Source organism: Bufo bufo, chromosome 4, assembly GCF_905171765.1.
Source record: "Bufo bufo chromosome 4, aBufBuf1.1, whole genome shotgun sequence".
NCBI lineage: Eukaryota > Metazoa > Chordata > Amphibia > Anura > Bufonidae > Bufo > Bufo bufo.
The window spans coordinates 101,730,220-101,750,343 of NC_053392.1; the positions used below are offsets into that span (position 1 = coordinate 101,730,220).

The window sequence follows — 20,124 nt, forward strand, 5'->3', positions numbered from 1 at the left end:
AAAACAGGGCCACTTTTAGTATTTTTTCCAAGGCTACTTTAAGTTCCCAGTCCGCCTCTGGCGTCAGGAGATTGGCAAGATGTATCTGCAAGATACAATGGGCTCATTACAGCTGTACCAGCTGTACTGCCCTAACAGGGAGCAAAGAGCTGGAAGGCAGGGCCCGGGCCGGGACTGAGGTATTAAGCTTAATTAGGGGGTGGAGCCATATGTCCACTGCCCTCTTCCCCCATGGACCCCATAGCAGCTGCATGGACTGCCTCCATTAGAGGTACACCACAGTATAATAGTAACCAGAACTGTATTATTTATCTGGAGCTAAAATTGAGCTTCAACCACTATAGCAATAGATTATGAAATTACTCAACTCAAAATTTAGATTAAAAAAACAATATGGAGCTCAGGGATGGAAATTAAGGTCAGCATAAAACGAGATTCATAATTTTTGGCGAAATTACGTTCGTTTTCAATTGATTTTTTTCCAAATAAAATCAAACTGCGCAGCAAAATATCCATTTTACTTCCCATTAAAGTCAGTAGGGAATAATTACAGATATGTCATGAATCAGTTTTCCCCCAATAAAGACAGAGATTGAAAAATAGATTGTAAAACTGAGTGGACATCAGCTGTCTAATCTGTCCTCCCTTGTACTAGGAATGGAAAAATTAAGCCTAATACACACAGTAAAGATGTGTGCATGGAGCTGGGACCTATAAGATTACACAGCCTGCAGGATCAGACTACATAGGGTTTGTTTGGAGTCTGTTACCATGGAGATGCATAGATCTACACAAGAGATACACAAAAAAGAAGAGGACAGTTTTCATGCAGACTTTTTACAAAACGTGCATTATACTTTATCAGAAACATTGGAGAATACAAGAAATTGGTTAAAAATGAGCACATAGATTATATATAGTTATATATGTACTGTTAAAAGTTGGTGTAACATGATGTGAATTCAAAAGATTTGAGAATGAATTAGCTTACGCAGGCTAAGGGAATAAATATATTTACTAAGTGTGATTAAATATATGATAACACAAACAAATCGCATACTGAATAATAAAAAGTAAATACATCCCTAGCCTAAATGGGGTGGAGACTCCGTCGATTATTATTCAGTATGTGATTAGTTTATGTTATCGTATATTTAATCACACTTAGTTAATATATTTATTCACTTAGCCTGAGTAAGCTTATTCATTCTCAAATATTTTGAATTCAAATCCACATGTAACATATCCTCTATGATCAGGGATCACACATATGCTAAATGCAAAGTTAGGAGTTGTCCTGTTCGCCCATTTTGATGAACTATCCTCACTCAATTGAAAGAAATGGAGCATTATGGCATTATTCTTTTCCGGCATTAAGTTCCGTCCTAGGGGCTCAATACCGGAAAAGAACTGATCAGTTTTATCCTAATGAATTCTGAATGGAGAGAAATCTGTTCAGGATGCATCAGGATGTCTTCAGTTCAGTCTTTTTGCCTTTTCAGGACGGAGATAATATCCCAGCATGCTACGGTTTTATCTCCGTCCAAAATTCCGGAACACTTGCATTGTTTCCCTCTGAAATGCATTAATGCCGCATCCGGCCCCAAGTGTTCCGGCAAAACGGATCAGTTTTTGCAGTCTGCGCATGACACCAGAGAGACGGATCCAGCATTTCAATGCATTTGTCAGACGGATCAGGATCCTGATCCGTCTGACAAATGCCATCAGTTTGCATACGTTTTGACGGAACTGCCTGCCGGAATCCTCTGCCGCAAGTGTGAAAGTACCCTAATTACACTGTTTGCAGCTGCAATGTTAATGACAAGCAGGTAGACAGTGAAGACAATGCAGCTGTCACTGTAGGGAACAGTGAACCCTGAACTACCTACCTACCTACCTACTTGCCCTAATCAGCAGCAGCCCACAACTGGTCAACAGTCTCTTCCTAGTTAAGTGCTGGGGCCCAAAAGGAAGAAAATAACTTAGTGACAGATCAGCAACCACGCTAAGATACAAGCGGAACAAACTAGCCGGGTCAGACCAGGGAACACTAAGGTAAACTAAATCAGAACTAATAAATAAGAGCCCATGCTGAATGCAGAAGTCAAAACCAGGAGAGCAATCCAAAATCAGACACAATACCAAGCCAGAAATCAGAACTAGGAAGAAACATAAAGGTCCCTATCATCAGCCAAGAATGTGACTGGCTGGCGTCCTGCCAGCTGCCAGTTGAGGAGGGCTCCCACCGGCCCAGACCTGACAGCAGCACTCGCAGGAGCACTGCTGATTTCTCTTCAAACAGCTGATCGGAGGGGTCTTGGGTGTCAGACCACCACCGATCTGATATTGATAACCTATCCTGAGGATAGGTCATCAGTATGGGAAAACTAAACAACTTCTTTAAAGCCCCTGAGCCTCAATCCAAAACCTGCATCAGGATTCCCACTTACCAGGTTCCATATATAAGTATGGTGTCCTCATATGAGGCATCAGATGTGACTGCTACCTACGTACCATTTGCTGTGCCTAGAGAAACAATTACAATCCCGTTTTACTGCATTTCTTTGTAATGTTTCTTTGATATTATACCCCTGATAATAGGTTAATCTCAGGGGTGTTATTAACATCAGCAGCATCATAACAGATTGAGGCTCACAGCATGCTTACATTAGCTCATCTTGAAACTGTTCATGATTGTCTAGTAGGGATAACTAGGGTTATGTCATTGACCTGGTAAATCCAGAAATTCACGAATTACGGTGCCCTAATGCAGTGTGGTGTCAATGTCTTCACTGTCAGTTATGCTGTGTGTCTGGATATTGTATTATAGTCAGCCAGCCATGTGTACTATACATTGCATATTATAATATATGTGATTTCCCATTATATGTGCACATCACATCACCATTTTCTGCAGGGCTCATCACTCTTATCACTCATCATGCATACACACTAAAGCTGGCCATACACCTTAGATTAACATTAGCCAATTTTGGCATGGCCGGAGAACAATTTAATATGTTTTGGAACCTCCACGGCAGAGAAGGATCAGGCAGTTCTATTTCAACATGACCAGTCCTTTTGTTCTCCAGTAGATAACCAGCTGCCACCAGTGGTATCAGCCTGCTGCTTATTCCCCTGCTGAGTCAGGCATACATGTGTATGGGTAGGGGCAAAAGACATAGCTGTTGGTCATGCTATTCAAAAATGTATAGCCAGATTAAGGCCAATTTCATGGGAACCCAGTTGACTGTCAGTAGGTTACTTTTGGCTGGATTTAAGCCTAGGATCCTAGTTCTAACCATGGAGGCACCTTTCCTATATTTCATGTGGCCTGTGTATTTATTGATCATTATATATAGAGTTCACATGTTCTGTAGATCATAAAGAATAAACTTAAACCAGCCCTTGCCACCATTTCTGAGATGCACAGACACTCTGGCCATGCACATAAAATTAATAGTGTCCAAATCCAGCAATTTCAGCAGGACCTGCCAACCATCTAATCTGTGTGGCGGCCTCCCGATTGTCTACTGATGGCAGACGTCAGGTCAGATAAGGATTGAGCATTTGGATTTGAACATGCTTGTTTCTTTTGCTGGCCTGAGCATACATGTGTATGGGGCATTGGGGGAGATAACTGTTGTCATGGAGGAACCCTTCATGGAGAAATCAGTTCATGGATGTCAGTTATAAGTAGGCAGGGTCAACATAAGTAGGCAGGGACCCAGCAGAACCAAATATACAGTGCACCACAAAATGCTGCCATCCTTGCCGCAGCATTAAACCTATCACCGTCCTGAGGACGGTGATATTGTTAAATGCAGGAGGGTACTTTCTTCTGCCAGCCAGGTGCAAAAGTACCAGATGCTCCTAGTGTTAATTAATGCTGAGAGCATCAGGTCCTTACGTACCTGACTGGCAGCCGTGAGGAAGGCTTAGGTGGCCCCCTGGGCATCGGCCCACCAGGAAATTTTCCATGAAGGGTCTATGGTCAGTGCATCCCTGGGGATGAATGATTGTTATTGGGATTGTTCATCCCCCATTCACTTTGCATATGGCCAATAGCACATTATATGTTTACACAGGTTGGTGTGCTGCCTATGAATTGTTGGTGCCGCATAAAGGATTTGATCACCTGACAAATATACTGCCCCTTTATAATGGGATCGGCAGCGCCTTTACACAGGCCAGTTGTCAAGAGTGAGTGTTCATATGTTCATTACCTATAGTATATTTGGCATGACCTGCTTGCTGTAAAAGAGCATGATCCATGTAGTTACTGTAGAGATAAGATAACCTAGGCACATACCTAGAGCTGCTTCTGCTCACAGGATCATACTACCATATTTAGGTCCATCTTGTGGAGACTACAGACAATTCTTGGGTAATCTGTATGTCAAAGAAGCATAGAAACAGAACACGTGTAATAGACAATCAATTAAAATAAGTACGGGTGTTGGGGCATCTACCACACTAAATAACCATCCAAATTGGATTTATTGGCTTAACAATTAGTTCTTTAGTAGGTCCAAGTTGAATGTTTCTACACTGTGGAAGATACTGCAGTACTCATCTTCTCTTTTATTAACATCCTACTATGTTTATTTGCAGGAAACTGAATTGCTTTGTCTAGTTTATCACGCTCTATAATGGTGTCTATAGACATAAAAACAACTAGGGTGAATTCACACACAGCAGTTTTGACGTAGACTGCAACTGTCTCATTTATCTGAATCGGGCTTGAAGAAATCCACGCGTTTCCTGCCATGACAACCTGATTCTGATGTATGGAACTGAATCTCAGCCAGAGATATTTCTGCAACAAATCTGCCATGTCTGAATTTTTCTGATATAATCCATTAAGGATAATAGTAAAGGGAATTTTTTTTGTGTATGGATCAGTGCTTCATGGGACAGAAAATTGTCTTTGAATCAGTTAGTAGATGAACGATCTTATAGTTAGACAAATCTGGTATTCAATGAATTTTGGATCATTTTTCTGATTGTGAGGTAAATATTTACCTTAAGGGTCCATGCACATAAGAACAAGGTTGGCTGATCCCACCAATATTGGTAGAACCAGCCGACTGCATTGGGGTGTGCAGATTCTTTTCTAGCAGATGTTGTTGGGAGGAAGAAATATTAGGCATGTTGAATTTCAGCACATCTGACCATTTGTTGTCATGAGAGATAAGCTGCCACCAGAGGTGAATGGAAGAGACTAAATGGCCTCTCCCCATTGAGAACACTTGGATGCTTGGCTTGTATGGGGTGGATATGAGGAGACACTTATTAAAGGTCTTTGGGAACTGTAACACCCTAGCACCAAGAAATTACTTCTCTAGGTGGTAGATCGGTTCTTGGTTGGTGGTTCGTTGGCTGGTTGTTTGGTTGTTGGATGATTAGGTGGCATTTGGTTGACGGGTTGGAAGATGGTTAGGTGGTGGTTAGTTGGCTGGTTGATTGCTTAGGTGGTGGTTGGTGGATGGTTAGGTAGCAGCTGATTGGTTAGTTGATTGTTTGGTGGATGGTTAGCTGGCAGTTGATTGGTTAGTTGTGACTGGATTATTATATTTTATAGTTTTTCCTTTTTCCTGTTTTAATTGCATGCTTCCAATGGGCTGCTAGTCACAGTGATGGAACCAGTCCATTTGTATAGTTTAACATTAAGGCAGTAAAATAAACCTGGCCATGTTCTGTATACCAGGCATAGTATCACGTCTGTTTATACCAGAGAGAAGCTGGCTCTTTCATCATTGCGTTTAGCCGGCAGCAGTTACAAGAGGGAGTAGTAAACACATTGTGAAAGCTCTGTATGTAAATGGATCATGGCAGCACAGGACTACCTAGCAGCCTGGCAGCCTGGATTTCAATGTCTTATGTACTTTGGCACGATCTAGTCTCCACCACTTAGATTTGTCAGTCAGGAGGTCACGTCTTCACATGCATATTCAACCCCCTGTAGAACAATTGTACCTTTCTCAACAAATCTTATGTATGTTGTCTTTATGTTCCTACAGAAATAGTTCCCAGAGACCTTCGGATGAAAGAAAAGTTTTTAAAGCATTTAACAGGTATTGTGGTTAGGTCTTTATTACAAGCAACCAGGAGAAACTTTGTACTTCTTCTTTATACTTTAAATTGACAAGAAAAGTTTATTTTACCTATGACTGATGTTGCCTAAATAATTACTTATGGTCTTCAGGACAGTGTAGTACTTGGCTTAAAGGGGTTCACTCATCAAGACAAACCCTATATTTATAGAAGCCAGCCTAGAGATCAAACGATCTCCTAGAGTCCAGCATCAGAAGTTTCAACTAAAGCCTCAACCATGTAATGAGTAATCTCCTACTAGACGTGGGCACTTCATCCATAGAGAGCAAGATGGTGATGGTGACTTAATTCACTCATGTCACCACTTTCTGCACTTTCCCTGGAGGGATCCTCTTCTTCATTAATGCCAAATATGTTTATTTACTGCTCAGCGCATGTGCAGAAATGGATCCCTTCAGGGACAGCACAAAAAGCAGTGACATTAGTGAATCATGTCAACACTGCCATAGTATGCCTTATGGAAGCATTGGCCTACACAGCCCATTGATGGGGGGGCCTTCTTCTGCAATGTCAGGGATAAGTTATGATATGACATACATATATCAAAGGGTCGGTGGCTTTTTGCTGGTGGGTCGGTGGGACCCAGTGCCGTGGGTGGCATCTTCAGATAGCAGGGCTGCTGTTTGACTCCTGGGTCCCGTCGTCTACTAGGGCAGTGCCGCACTGTCACCGCGCAATGCCGTGCCTATTTTAGAGTAGGTCCCACTCTAAGAGGCAACCTTGACATGGGGAGTGGGCTTATGCCTTTTGATGAAAATGTACACCAATGCCTCTTGTACAGCATACAGTATGGGGGGCAGTACACTGAATATTGCACTGAGAAGCGAGTTTAATTAGATCAAAGCATAGCATGTGGATGTGTGATCCAGTTCTGTTTTTCTCCCTTTGGTACATACATATATGTCCCACTTAAAAATAGATTATAGGGTATTGGGAAAAAATTTTAATAATTGGCCACCCCTCTAACTATAATAAAGGTCATAAAAAGTGGATTAAAGCAGCTCTCAGAGCAAAGGGTCACATTACATAAAACATCAGTTGATGAGTACTGTTTTTTGTATTGCTTATACACTGGTTTTGCTCCCATTTTGCATGAGCTGAACTCAAAGATCTGAAACATTTTCTACATACACAAAAGACCCATTACTCTCAAATATTGTTCACAAATGTGTCTAAATCTGTGTTAGTGAGCACTTCTCCTTTGCTGAGATAATCCATCCCACCTCACAGGTGTGGCATATAAAGGTGCTGATTAGACAACATGAATATTGCACAGGTGTGCCTTAGACTTCTCACAATAAAAGGCCTGTGGAATGTTGGTCCACTCCTCTTCAATAGCTGTGCGAAGTTGCAGAATATTGGCAGGAACTGGAACGCGCTGTTGTATACGCCAATCCAGAGCATCGCAAACATGCTCAATGGGTGACATGTGCAGTGAGTATACTGGCCATGCAAGAACTGGGATGTTTTCAGCTTCCAGGAATTGTGTACAGATCCTTGCAATATGGGGCCGTGCTTAATCATGCTGCAACATGGGGTGATGGTCGAAGATGAATGGCACAACAATTGGCCTCAGGATCTCATCACGATATCTCTGTGAATTCAAAATGCCATCAATAAAATGCACCTGTGTTCATTGTCCATAACATATGCCTGCCCATATTATAACCCCACCGCCACCATGGGCCACTCGATCCACAACGTTGACGTCAGCAAACCGCTCACCCACACAATGCCACACACGCTGTCTGCCATCTGCCCTGAACAGTGAAAACCGGGACTCATCCATGAACAGAACACCTCTCCAACGTGCCAGACACCATCTAATGTGAGCATTTGCCCACTCAAGTCGGTTACCACGACAAACTGCAGTCAGGTCCAGACCCCCGATGAGGACGACGAGCATGCAGGTGAACTTCCCTGAGACGGTTTCTGACAGTTTGTGCAGGAATTCTTTGGTTATGCAAACCGATTGTTGCTGCAGCTGTCTCAGATGATCATAGAGGTGAACATGCTGGATGTGGAGGTCCTGGGCTGGTGTGGTTACACGTGGTCTGCAGTTGTGAGGCCGGTTGGATATACTGCTAAATTCTCTGAAACGCCTTTGGAGACGGATTATGGTAGAGAAATGAACATTCATTGCATGGGCAACAGCTCTGGTAGACATTCCTGCAGTCAGCATGCCAATTGCACACTCCCTCAAACATTGCGACATCTGTGGCATTGTGCTGTGTGATCAAACTGCACATTCCAGAGTGGTCTTTTATTGTGGGCAGTCTAAGGCACACCTGTGCAATATTCATGCTGTCTAATCAGCACCTTGAAATGCCACAACTGTGAGGTGGGATGGATTATCTCGGCAAAGGAGAAGAGCTCACTAACACAGATTTAGACAGATTTGTGAACAATGTTTGAGAGTAATGGGTCTTTTGTGTATGTAGAAAATGTTTTAGATTTTGAGTTCAGCTCATGCAAAATGGGAACAAAACTTTGAAAGTGTTGCGTTTATATATTTTTTCAGTGTAAGATAAGACTTGATGTTATTGTCACTGACTCCTTTCCCCTGTATCTTCTAGGGCGACTGTCTTTTACAAGCCCAACCTGCAATAAGCACTTTCGAAGACTCTACAACAGCACAAGGGACTGCACCATTCCAGCGCGTAAGTAAGACCTAGTGGTAAAGAAAATGTTCAGGATGTAAGGATTGAATCATTCTGTCCAAAATTACAAATTGAGTGCTCCATGCAATTTATTAGCTTCATTCACTTGTGCGCTGCAGATTAAGAGGACACTTAGTTATAGTCCTTTACTTCCTGTCTACTGATGTCAGCTGGAATAGGAGATAGATAGATAGATAGATAGATAGATAGATAGATAGATAGATAGATAGTCCTACCCAAAAAAAGTCCTACCCAAAAAAAGTTTTACAGGCAGTTTAAAAGTCTGTAAAAGATACTTACTAGCTAATAAAGTACTGTTATTACAGCAGCCTCAGCAATGATTCAAGCAGTATTTATAAGTGTTCTTAGGCTATGTTCACGTCTGCATTGGAGGCTGTGTTTGGGACTTCTGTCAAAGAATTTGTTACAAACAGCAAAGAAAAAAGTCCTGCATGCAGGACTTTTTTCTCCACCAAAAAAGTGTTCTCTTGAAAGGAAACTGAACGGATCCCATTATAGTCAGTGTGGTCTGTTCAGCTCTGTTTGCTTTAGTGATGAGCACTTCTGTTATTTTCATTGTTCTAATCCTATAACTGAGCAGAATAAAGGACATGTGAAAGGGTGAGCGGAAGGGGTGAAGAGAGAAGTATAATGTGATATAGCACACATCTAGAAATAATGACCATGACCGGGCTGCAGCTCCACTGTACCTATAGCAGGGCTGAAAATGACAGCTACTGCCTGTTAGTAAATTAGCAAGAAGGAGGAATCTTCAGCACAAACCAATGAACATTGAGTGGATAGCCTTCACATAAGGTATTGAAAATGAGGATCTAAGACCAATTTTAAGCTTGTAATTTTAACTGGAAATACATTTCAGATGATTCTTGTGAACGCAAACTCAGGTGTCCATAGACTTCCTGTATTCCAGCCGTCCTTCTTCAAGATGATTCAGACTGGCTGCCAAGTAGGCTGTGTACCTTCTTCACATCACTAGCTTTGGAGTTCAATAAATAAATATATGGACGTTATAAAAGAAGTTCCCATAAAGTCCAGTTTCCTCTAAATAGAATTGACATTCTATTTTGGGCATTAAATAAGCAGTGCCTAATGATAGGATGTTATGTGTATGTAACGGTTCTTCACTACCTAGGATTGTATGTATTAGGTCCAATAATTAATCACAGATGAAGAACACAACATGAATCCATTACTCTCTACTAAATAGAGGAAAGCATTTTTGCTTGGATAACTCATGACTTCCCATCAAGCACAAGTGGTAGGTTTATTTTTTTTTCAAGGATTTGGATAATTTACATGATTATTTAGGCTGTAACAGAATTGAGATCTCAGGGACGTTCTCATTTATACCAAATATGTGTGTGGCCAGTGATTGTACTGTTAAGAAATTAAGTAAAACATCCATGATCTTAAAGGGAATGTATCATCAAAAAATTACCAATTGTTTGAACATAATTTTATGAATTTTTGGCGATGTTATTTTTAATATTTCCATGTCAATATCTCTATAAAAAAAAAGAAAAAGAAATTCTGTAGTTTTTGCACGGGCCACTAAGCCTAATAGTAGTCGCCACTTCATGGTCTATACAGATCACTTTTCAGCAGTCATTTCATTATCATTACAAGCAGGATTAGAAAGACAGACAATAATATATATATATATATATATATATATATATATATATACACTCACCTAAAGAATTATTACGAACACCTGTTCTATTTCTCATTAATGCAATTATCTAGTCAACCAATCACATGGCAGTTGCTTCAATGCATTTAGGGGGTGGTCCTGGTCAAGACAATCTCCTGAACTCCAAACTGAATGTCAGAATGGGAAATAAAGGTGATTTAAGCAATTTTGAGCATGACATGGCTGTTGGTGCCAGACGGGCCGGTCTGAGTATTTCACAATCTGCTCAGTTACTGGGATTTTCACGCACAACCATTTCTAGGGTTTACAAAAAATGGTGTGAAAAGGGAAAAACATCCAGTATGCGGCAGTCCTGTGGGCAAAAATGCCTTGTGGATGCTAGAGGTTAGAGGAGAATGGGCCGACTGATTCAAGCTGATAGAAGAGCAACGTTGACTGAAATAACGACTCGTTAAAACCAAGGTATGCAGCAAAGTATTTGTGAAGCCACAACACGCACAACCTTAAGGCGGATGGGCTACAACAGCAGAAGACCCCACCGGGTACCACTTATCTCCACTACAAATAGGAAAAAGAGGCTACAATTTGCACGAGCTTACCAAAATTGGACTGTTGAAGACTGGAAAAATGTTGCGTGGTCTGATGAGTCTCGATTTCTGTTGAGACATTCAAATGGTAGAGTCCGAATTTGGCGTAAACAGAATGAGAACATGTATCCATCCTCTGATGGCTACTTCCAGCAGGATAATGCTCCATGTCACAAAGCTCGAATCATTTCAAATTGGTTTCTTGAACATGACAATGAGTTCACTGTACTAAAATGGCCCCCACAGTCACCAGATCTCAACCCAATAGAGCATCTTTGGGATGTTGTGGAACGGGAGCTTCGTGCCTTGGCTGTGCATCCCTCAAATCTCCATCAACTGCAAGATGCTATCCTATCAATATGGGCCAACATTTCTAAAGAATGCTATCAGCACCTTGTTGAATCAATGCCATGTAGAATTAAGGCAGTTCTGAAGGGAAAAGGGGGTCCAACACCGTATTAGTATGGTGTTCCTAATAATTCTTTAGGTGAGTGTATATAGGAAGGAACAAGGGGCCGTCATTGATGGTCGGTATGTGTCACCGAGGTTTCTGGCCTCGGTGAGGTAAGAGCCGGTTTCTCCTCAAGTGTCATTATTGCAGATTGCAGTCTGACACATCAGCTGTTTAGTATGGCTGTAAAGCTGATCCGGGACGGTTTTTACTGGGAGTAGTCAAAAGTGCTGGGTGCGTGGCTACCCCCACGTTCCAGGCTGGGTCTTGGCAGGCTTATAAAGCAGTCAGCACTATCAGGTGGTGTGGATCTACCTCCATCTGACAGTGAAGCTGTGGAGTCCTCTGTGATGAAGGCTAAAGACTGCAAACATGCGTGCAGGCTGTCCAGAAGCCTGCCAGAGAACTTTTCTGTGGCTTAGCATTTAGCAGGGTGTGAACTGACACCTAGGATTCCAGGTGAACATTGTTTTGTTTTGCTGTCTATGAACAAGCACCAAGACTGTTATGTTTTGCTGAGTGTGAATAAAACACTGAAGTTTGATTTACAACCTGGTTCCTTGCCTCTATACTGCGTCCGCTAACCTGTCTACCAGAGCAAATCCCCACATTTGGTGGAGGATGCGAGCAATTCTGCAGTGAGGCTGGCCTGAAGGCCTAAAAGTTTTAGTTTTTCCTGGCTCGGGTGTATGTCCTTTATCAAGCCGGCAAGGTTACGACCCATGTCCCCTGACAAAATGGAGGCGGTCGTGAAAGCCCTCATGAAGGCTAACTTGCAGCAGTGGGAGGCTAACAAGCGTTTCAAGCGGCAGGAGCGTCCCAGAACGTCCACGATGCCTGGAAAGCTGTTGGTGCGGCGATCCTTAAGATGACGACGTTGAGACCTATCTGGCGGTATTTGAAAAGTTGGCCGTGAGGGAGAAGTTATCCCGAGACCAATGGGCTGAGGTCGTCACTCTGTTTCTGGCGTCTGGACCACAGCAGGTGTTTTTCGACCTACCAGATGATCAAGCGGCCTGGCGGTGGCGCTGCTGGACTCAGAGAGCCTGATTTCCCTGTGAAGAGCTGCCCTGGTGCGGCCCGCTAAGTATACTGACCGAAAAGTCGGCATCGTGTGCATCCAGGGAGACTTAAAGGACAATCCCACCACCCTGGTGTCTCTATTCACGGGGGCCGTCAGGTAGACTCATGAGGTGGCCGTCGCCACAAAGTTACATTATGAACTAATAATTGGGAGAGACTTCCCTGGTTTCCTGTCACTGTTGCCTGAGGCGAGAGTCACCAATACCCATGGGGCAGGAGTAAAACCAATAGAATGGCCTTGCTAAGGAGGAAAACCGGAACCCTGGGATCCTGAGACCGAAGGGCCAGCAGTAGCCGCCACTGCAGTGGAAGGGGGGGAGCCAACCACACTGAATGTAATGGTGGGAGACGTGCAGGATTTGCCGCCGGGTCCGGAGTAAGAAGACCTCAACGTCTCTGGAGACAATTTTGGTACAGCACAGCACCAGGACCCGACTCTATCTCGAGCCTGGGAAAATGTGGTAGTAGTTGAGGGTGAGCAGCAACAACCGGGGGCAGAGTCTATGTTCCCCTGTTTTGTGGTTCAACAGGAGATGCTGTACCGAGTAAATCAACTACGGGGTGAGCATATTGAACAGTTGGTGGTGCCCAAGGCATATCGCAAGCTCGTGTTGGCATGTTCTTGGGGGACACGTGGGCCTTCAGAAAACGCAGGACTGGAGTCTACAGTGGTTTTACTGGCCCAGTGTGTTCAGAGAGGTGGAAGAGTATTGCAAGTCTTGCCCAACCTGCCAGATAACCAGCCCCAGCCACAATTCCGTAGTCCCCTGGTCCCTCTCCCTATTATTGAGGTTCCATTCGAGCAGATCGCTATGGATCTCATAGGCCCAGTACCGAAGTCCGCTAGAGGGCACCAACACATCTTGGTAGTCCTGAAATATGCCACTCGGTACCAGGAGGCGGTGCCGCTGCGACATACCTCCGCCAAACTCATAGCCAAAGAGTTAGTGATGTTTTCCCGAAAGGGCCTACCTAAGGAGATTCTGACCAACCAGGGGAACCCTTTTATGTCAAAAGTCATGAGCGAACTCAGTAAACTACTACAGATAAAACAGTTGCGGTCGTCCGTCTATCACCCTAAACGGATGGCCTTGTAGAGAGGTTTAATCAAACCTTGAAAAACATGTTAAAGCAGGTGGTGTCTAAAGATGGGAGGGATTGGGATCTTCTACTGCCCTATCTCATGTTCGCAGTGCGAGAGGTGCCCCAGGCCTCTATTGGGTTCTCGCCCTTCGAACTGCTGTATGGCCGACATCCGCGTGGTCTGTTGGACATAGCAAAAGAGGCGTGGGAACAACAACCCACACCGCATAAAAGTGTGATTGAGTATGTCACTCGGATGCAAGAGCGGATGGAGACAGTGTTGCCGCTGGTTAAGGAGCTTATGGAGGCAGCCCAGCGAGCCCAGAGTAGGGTCTATAATCGCCAAGCTCGGGTTCGGAATTTTGACCCGGGAGATCGGGTTTTGGTTCTGGTGCTGACGGTGGTCAGTAAGTTCCTGGCTAGGTGGCAGGGTCCCTACGAAGTGCTCGAAAAAGTTGGGGAGGTAACCTACAAGGTACTCCAGCCCGGGCAGAGAAAGCCAGAGCAGGTGTACCATGTAAACTTACTGAAACCGTGGAAAGATAGGGGGACCAGCACGGACAACAGCCCCCGGCTGGGTTTTCTGGGGGTAGAGTTTTCAGTCCCACAGTCTGATACGAGGGAAGCAGTTGCCACAGTAAAGATTGCTGACAACCTTTCCACTAAACAGACTCAGGAGGCCAGGGAGTTCGTCAGCAGGAACACAGATGTGTTTTCGGACCTCCCTGGAAACACTTCTGTCATCCGACATGACATTGTCACTGAGCTTCAGGCCAGAATCCGGTTGAAACCATACCAGGTACCTGAGTCGAGGCGACAAGCCATCTTGGAAGAAGTGCAACTGATGTTACAGCTAGGTGTCATTGAGGAGTCAAAAAGTGAGTGGGCCAGTCCGATAGTCTTAATACCCAAGCCGGACAGGACATTACGATTCTGTAACGACTTCCGCAAACTTAATGAGGTCTCCAAGTTTGACGCGTATCCCATGCCCCGTATGGATGAGCTTATTGAGAAGTTAGGCCAAGCCCGGTATTTTTCTGTTTTGGACCTCACCAAAGGGTACTGGCAAGTACCCTTGACAGAGGCTGCCAAGGAGAAAATGGCTTTCGTCACACCAGAGGGGATGTATCAGTACAAGGTAGTACCCTTTGGTCTACATGGCGCTCCCACCACGTTTCAAAGGCTAATGGACATTGTACTCCGTCCACATCATTGGTACGCTTCGGCGTACCTGGACGATATCGTTATCCACAGCACTGACTGGGAAAGTCACCTACCTAAAGTACAGGCTGTAGTGGACTCCCTTAGGAAGGCTGGCTTAACCGCTAACCCAAAAAAGTGTGTGATAGGGTTAGAAGAGACCAAGTACCTGGGGTATGTAATTGGGCGCAGAGTTATCAAACCTCAGGTGAACAAAATTGAGGCAATTCGGAATTGGCCCCGACCTGTCAATACTCAGGAAGTAAAGTCGTTCCTGGGAATGGTGGTATACTATATGAGGTTTGTCCCCCACTTTGCTACAGTGGCCGCACCATTGACAAGCCTTTTGAAGGGATGCAAAAGGCTTTCTCCGCTTTGAAGTCGGCCCTGTGTGGGTGCCCGGTTTTGGTGACGCCCGACTTCAAAAGGGAGTTTATAGTACAGACCAATGGTCTAGGTGCTGTACTATCTCAGGAAGTGAACGGGGAGGAGCATCCCGTTGTTTTCCTCAGCTGGAAGCTTACCCCGGCCGAGACCAGGTATAGTATAGTGGAGAGAGAGTGCCTGGCTATCAAGTGGGCACTCGAGTCTCTTCGCTATTATTTGTTGGGGAGAAAGTTTCGCCTGGTGACCGACCACTCCCCTCTCAAATGGATGAGCCAGGCCAAGGACAGAAAGGCCCGGGTCACCCGGTGGTTTCTGTCTTTGCAAAATTTCAAGTTTTCGGTGGAACACAGGGCAGGCCGGTTACTAGGAAACGCAGATGCCCTGTCCCGGGTACACTGTTTGATGTGTGTCCACCCCCTCAGGGTTAAACAAGGAGGTATGTTGGAAGGAACAAGGGGCCATCATTGATGGTTGGTATGTGTCACCAAGGTTCCTGGCCTCGGTGAGGTAAGAGCCGGTTTTTCTCAAGTGTCATTATTGCAGATTGCAGTCTGACACTTGAGCTGTTTAGTATGGCTGTAAAGCTGATCCGGGATGGCTTTTACTGGGAGTAGTCAAAAGTGCTGGGTTGATGGCTACTCCTCACGTTCCAGGCCGGGTCTTGACAAGCTTATAAAGCAGTCAGCACTATCAGGTGGTGTGGATCTACCTCTATCTGACAGTGAAGCTGTGGAGTCCTCTGTGATGAAGCCTGAAGACTGCAAACAGGCGTGCAGGTTGCCTGGAAGCCTGCCAGTGAACTTTTCTGTGGCTGAGCATTCAGCCGGGTGTGAATTGACACCTAGGATTCCAGGTGAACATTGTTTTGTTTTGCTGTATGAACAAGCACAAAGACTGTTATGTTTTGCTGAGTGTGAATTAAACACTGAAGTTTCATTTATAACCTGATTCCTTGCCTCTATACTGCGTTCGCTAACCTGTCTACCAGAGCAAATCCCCACTATATATATATATATATATATATATATATATTGTGGCAATGTGAACATTGAGGTGTTGTTTGCACCAGGAGCATGTCACCAAGGGGTCCGGCCTTGGTGGAGTAAAAGCCCTAGTCCAGGTGTCCACTAAAGTAATTGGGGGACACCATATAGATAGTGTAGCTGGTTCAGCTATTTTAGAGCGGGCTTTTACTGGGAACAGGCAATGTGTTGGGTGGGTGTCTGTTTGCCATGCTCCAGTCCGGGACTTAGGGCATGCTCACGTCCAGGTATTCCATTTAATATGGTTTCTGGAATTGGGTCTGGCTCCCTCTGGAGTGTTTTGTGAAACAGAGTCCTGGTGAGACTCTGTGTGAGTGGTCTCAGCCGGGTGGGCTGAGGGGCCACGAGGCTAGGCGATAACCTGAACTTTGGAGGACGCGGTGACGCCTGTGAAACAAGGATCACGAGGCCAGAGTCGGGAGGAATACTGGGCCACAATCCCCTAAAAGGTATTGAAGTGCCACAGCCTGGAGGTTGCTGGACTGTATGGCTGAGGAAAGCCGCATTTGTGTTCCATGTGTGAACAGGGCTCTCTAGGTGAGTCAGGGATACGCTTATGTGTTTAGTTAGAGCCTAGCCGGGCAAGGGTTTGTTATTTTGTGTGGATGTCACACGTGATAAGTTGAAGCTGCGACTTCATAACCTGTTTCGCTGAAATGTCCGGAATAAAACACAAGTTTGGACATTCTACCCTTGTCTGTGAAGTAATTTGTAATGGCGACCCCCTAAAAGTAAACGATCCCTTACAATATATATATATATATATATATATATATATTGTGACACAGTGAGGGGTTGTGTGTTGTGTCTGGCAAGGCAGGTATTTTCCTCCCAGCATGTGCAGCTGGGCTGGTTTCCAGCCAGATGAGGTCAAATACCGGACCAGGGTTTAAGTGCCGGTCTGGGTTTTGGCAGCACCTGGCTGTCCTTAAATAGGCAGCTGGGCTCTGCAGAGATGTCTTTGTTTTTGGGATCTGAGGCTTTGTGCCGTGCTGGATAGCTGAGAGCTGCATGTTGGGGAAACAGGCCCCCTAAAGCCTGCTATGGACTACTGGAGGCAGAACTGCCAGCAAGGTGACTTGTGTTATATGAACTTTCCATTGTGTGTGAATTAACACCAAGACTGCAAAGTTAAGTGCTTTTTTGTGCAATTGCCTCAAGTGTGAATAAACACTGACGTTTTGAGTTAAGAACTTGTATCTGTACTGCGCCCTCTTACCCTATTTACCAGAGCGAAACCCCACAATTGGTGGAGGATGCGTGCAAGAGCAGTGAGGCTGGCGTGAACGCCGATATTTTGGGTTTCTGCATTTTTCAGGCACGGTTGCATGTCGTACATTAAACCAGCTGTATTACAACCAGTGCCCCACAACAAAATGGAGGCTGTTGTGAAGGCTCTCATGGAGGCTAATCTGCAGTGGCGAGAGACAAACCGCAGCAAAGCGAGGCAAATAAGCAGTAGAAGGAGACTAACCAGTTGTTGCTACAACACGTGATGGCTTTGCAGACAGCAGCAGCCCCAAGCGTACACGATGCCCAGAAAGCAGTCCGTGCTGCGATTCCTAAGATGACCCCCGCAGACGACATGGAAACCTACCTGGCGATTTACGACAAAGTGGCCATCATGGAAAAACTACCCCGTGACCCGTGGGCTGAGGTCGTCGCTCCATTGCTGGCATCCAATTCCCAGCGGGTGTATTTCAACTTGCCGGACGATCAAGCGGCTGACTACCAAAAAGTAAAGGGTGAGATTTTGGCAAGACTGGGGGTAAATGTGTTGGTCCGGGCCCAGCGGGTACATCAGTGGGGGTTTAAGCCGGCTGAGCCTGCGAGGACCCAGTATTATGACTTACTCCACCTCTTGCAAAAGTGGCTACAGCCTGATGTGCTGAGTCCCACGGCTATGCTGGATAAACTATTGGCTGATATGTTCTGGAGGGCTCTGTCCCCCCCTCTCCAGCACTGGATCGGCCAGGTGTCTCCTGGCAACGCCTAGAAATGGTGGAGCACTACGAGACTACTAAGACTGTTACAGGGGTTTCTTTTGGGATGGGGCAGTCAAACCCCGTAAATCTCCGTTCCAGACCCGGCGACTTGTACCACCCAAACCCACCCGCGGTGTACCCTCTACGGACCTGGCTCCAATAGTCTGCTGGCAGTGTCAGGAGCCGGGCCATGTAAGAGTTGACTGTCCCCATCAGGGGGAACCCATGGATACTAACTATGGTTACCGTCAGTCGCTATATGCCAGGAAGCTGTGTGCAGCAGGTACCCCAAAAACTCTAAACCACCTGTGCCAGGTGGAGGTAGGAGACACTCCAGTGGAGGCTCTGCTGGACTCAGCGAGTCTGGTGTCCCTAGTGAGGGCTCCCCTGGTACGGTCAGTGGAGTATACTGGCTGTAAAGTCGGGGTAATGTGCATCCATGGAGACTTAAAAGACTATCCCATTGCCCTGGTGTCTCTAACCACAGGGGCTGATGAACTCACGAAGTGGCAGTTGCCCCAAATTTACACTACGAACTTATAATAGGGAGAGACTTTCCGGCACTGTGGTCTGCTTTGAGAGTGACTGATACCCATAAGACAGGGGTAACCCTAGCAGAGTGGCCCGGCTCAGGGGGAGACCAGAACCCTGGGAACCTGAGATCGAAGGGCCAGCGGTTGGGGTGACTGCTACTTCGGTGGAAGAGGTGGAGACAACCCCGCTAAGTGTTATGGTGGGAGACGTGGAGGACTTGCCGCCGGGTCCTGAATTGGTAGACCTCAATGTCTCCAGGGATAATTTTGGTACTGCCCAATGTCGGGACCCAACCCTATCCCGCGCTTGGGAAAATGTGTTAATAGTAGATGATGAACCACAACAACTTGGTGCAGAGTCAGTGTTTCCCCATTTTGTGGTTCATCAGGATATGTTGTATCGGGTAAACCAACTACGGGGTGAGCCTATTGGACAGTTGGTGATCTCCAAGGCTTATTGCAAGTTTGTGTTAGATCCTGCCCACCAACACGTTCTCGGGGGTCACCTGGGGCGGCAGAAAACTCAGGATCGTATTCTACAGCGGTTTTACTGGCCCAGCATATTCAAAGAAGTGGAAGAGTTTTGTAAGTCTTACCCGACCTGCCAGATAACTAGCCCCCAGACACATTTCTATAATCCCGTAGTACATCTCCCGATTATCGAAGTACCATTTGACCGAATAGCTATGGACCTCATAGGCCCAGTATCAAAGTCCGCCAGAGGGTATCAACACATCTTAGTTATTCTAGACTACGCCACTCGGTACCTGGAGGCGGTGTCACTGCGACATACCTCGGCCAAACTCATAGCTAAGGAGTAAATGGAGATGTTTTGCCGAGTATGACTAACTAAAGAGGTTCTGACGGACCAAGGGACCCCTTTTATGTCCAAGGTGATAAAGGAACTCTGTAAGTTGCTGCACATAAAACAACTACGGACGTCCGTTTACCATCCGCAAACGGACGGTCTGGTAGAGAGGTTTAACCAAACATTAAAAAATATGTTGAAAAAGGTAGTGTCTAAAGATGGGAAGGACTGGGACCTCCTTCAGCCTTATCTCATGTTCGCAGTGCGAGAGGTACCCCAGGCCTCTACTGGGTTCTCGCCCCTTCGAACTACTATATGGCAGACACCATCGCGGTCACTTGGACGTGGCCAAAGATGTGTGGGAACAACAACCCACTCCACATAAAAGTGTCATTGAGTACGTTACCCCAGATGCAAGATCGGATAGAGACAGTGTTGCCTCTTGTTAGGAGGCAGCTCAGCGAGCCCCGAGTTGGGTCTATAATGGGCAGGCTCGGGTCTGGATCTTTAAC

General features: G+C 45.4%; 1 protein-coding gene across 1 annotated transcript in view; it reads left to right on the forward strand.

Annotated features, from left to right (window-relative positions):
* The window catches only part of ALKAL2 (ALK and LTK ligand 2), a 61,040-nt gene that overhangs the window by 4,822 nt on the left and 36,094 nt on the right, over positions 1 to 20,124 (forward strand). Inside the window, exons 3-4 of the mRNA XM_040430993.1 lie at positions 6,024 to 6,077; positions 8,694 to 8,777. Of these exons, the coding sequence (XP_040286927.1) occupies positions 6,024 to 6,077; positions 8,694 to 8,777 (138 nt within the window). The remainder of the gene's footprint in view (positions 1 to 6,023; positions 6,078 to 8,693; positions 8,778 to 20,124) is intronic.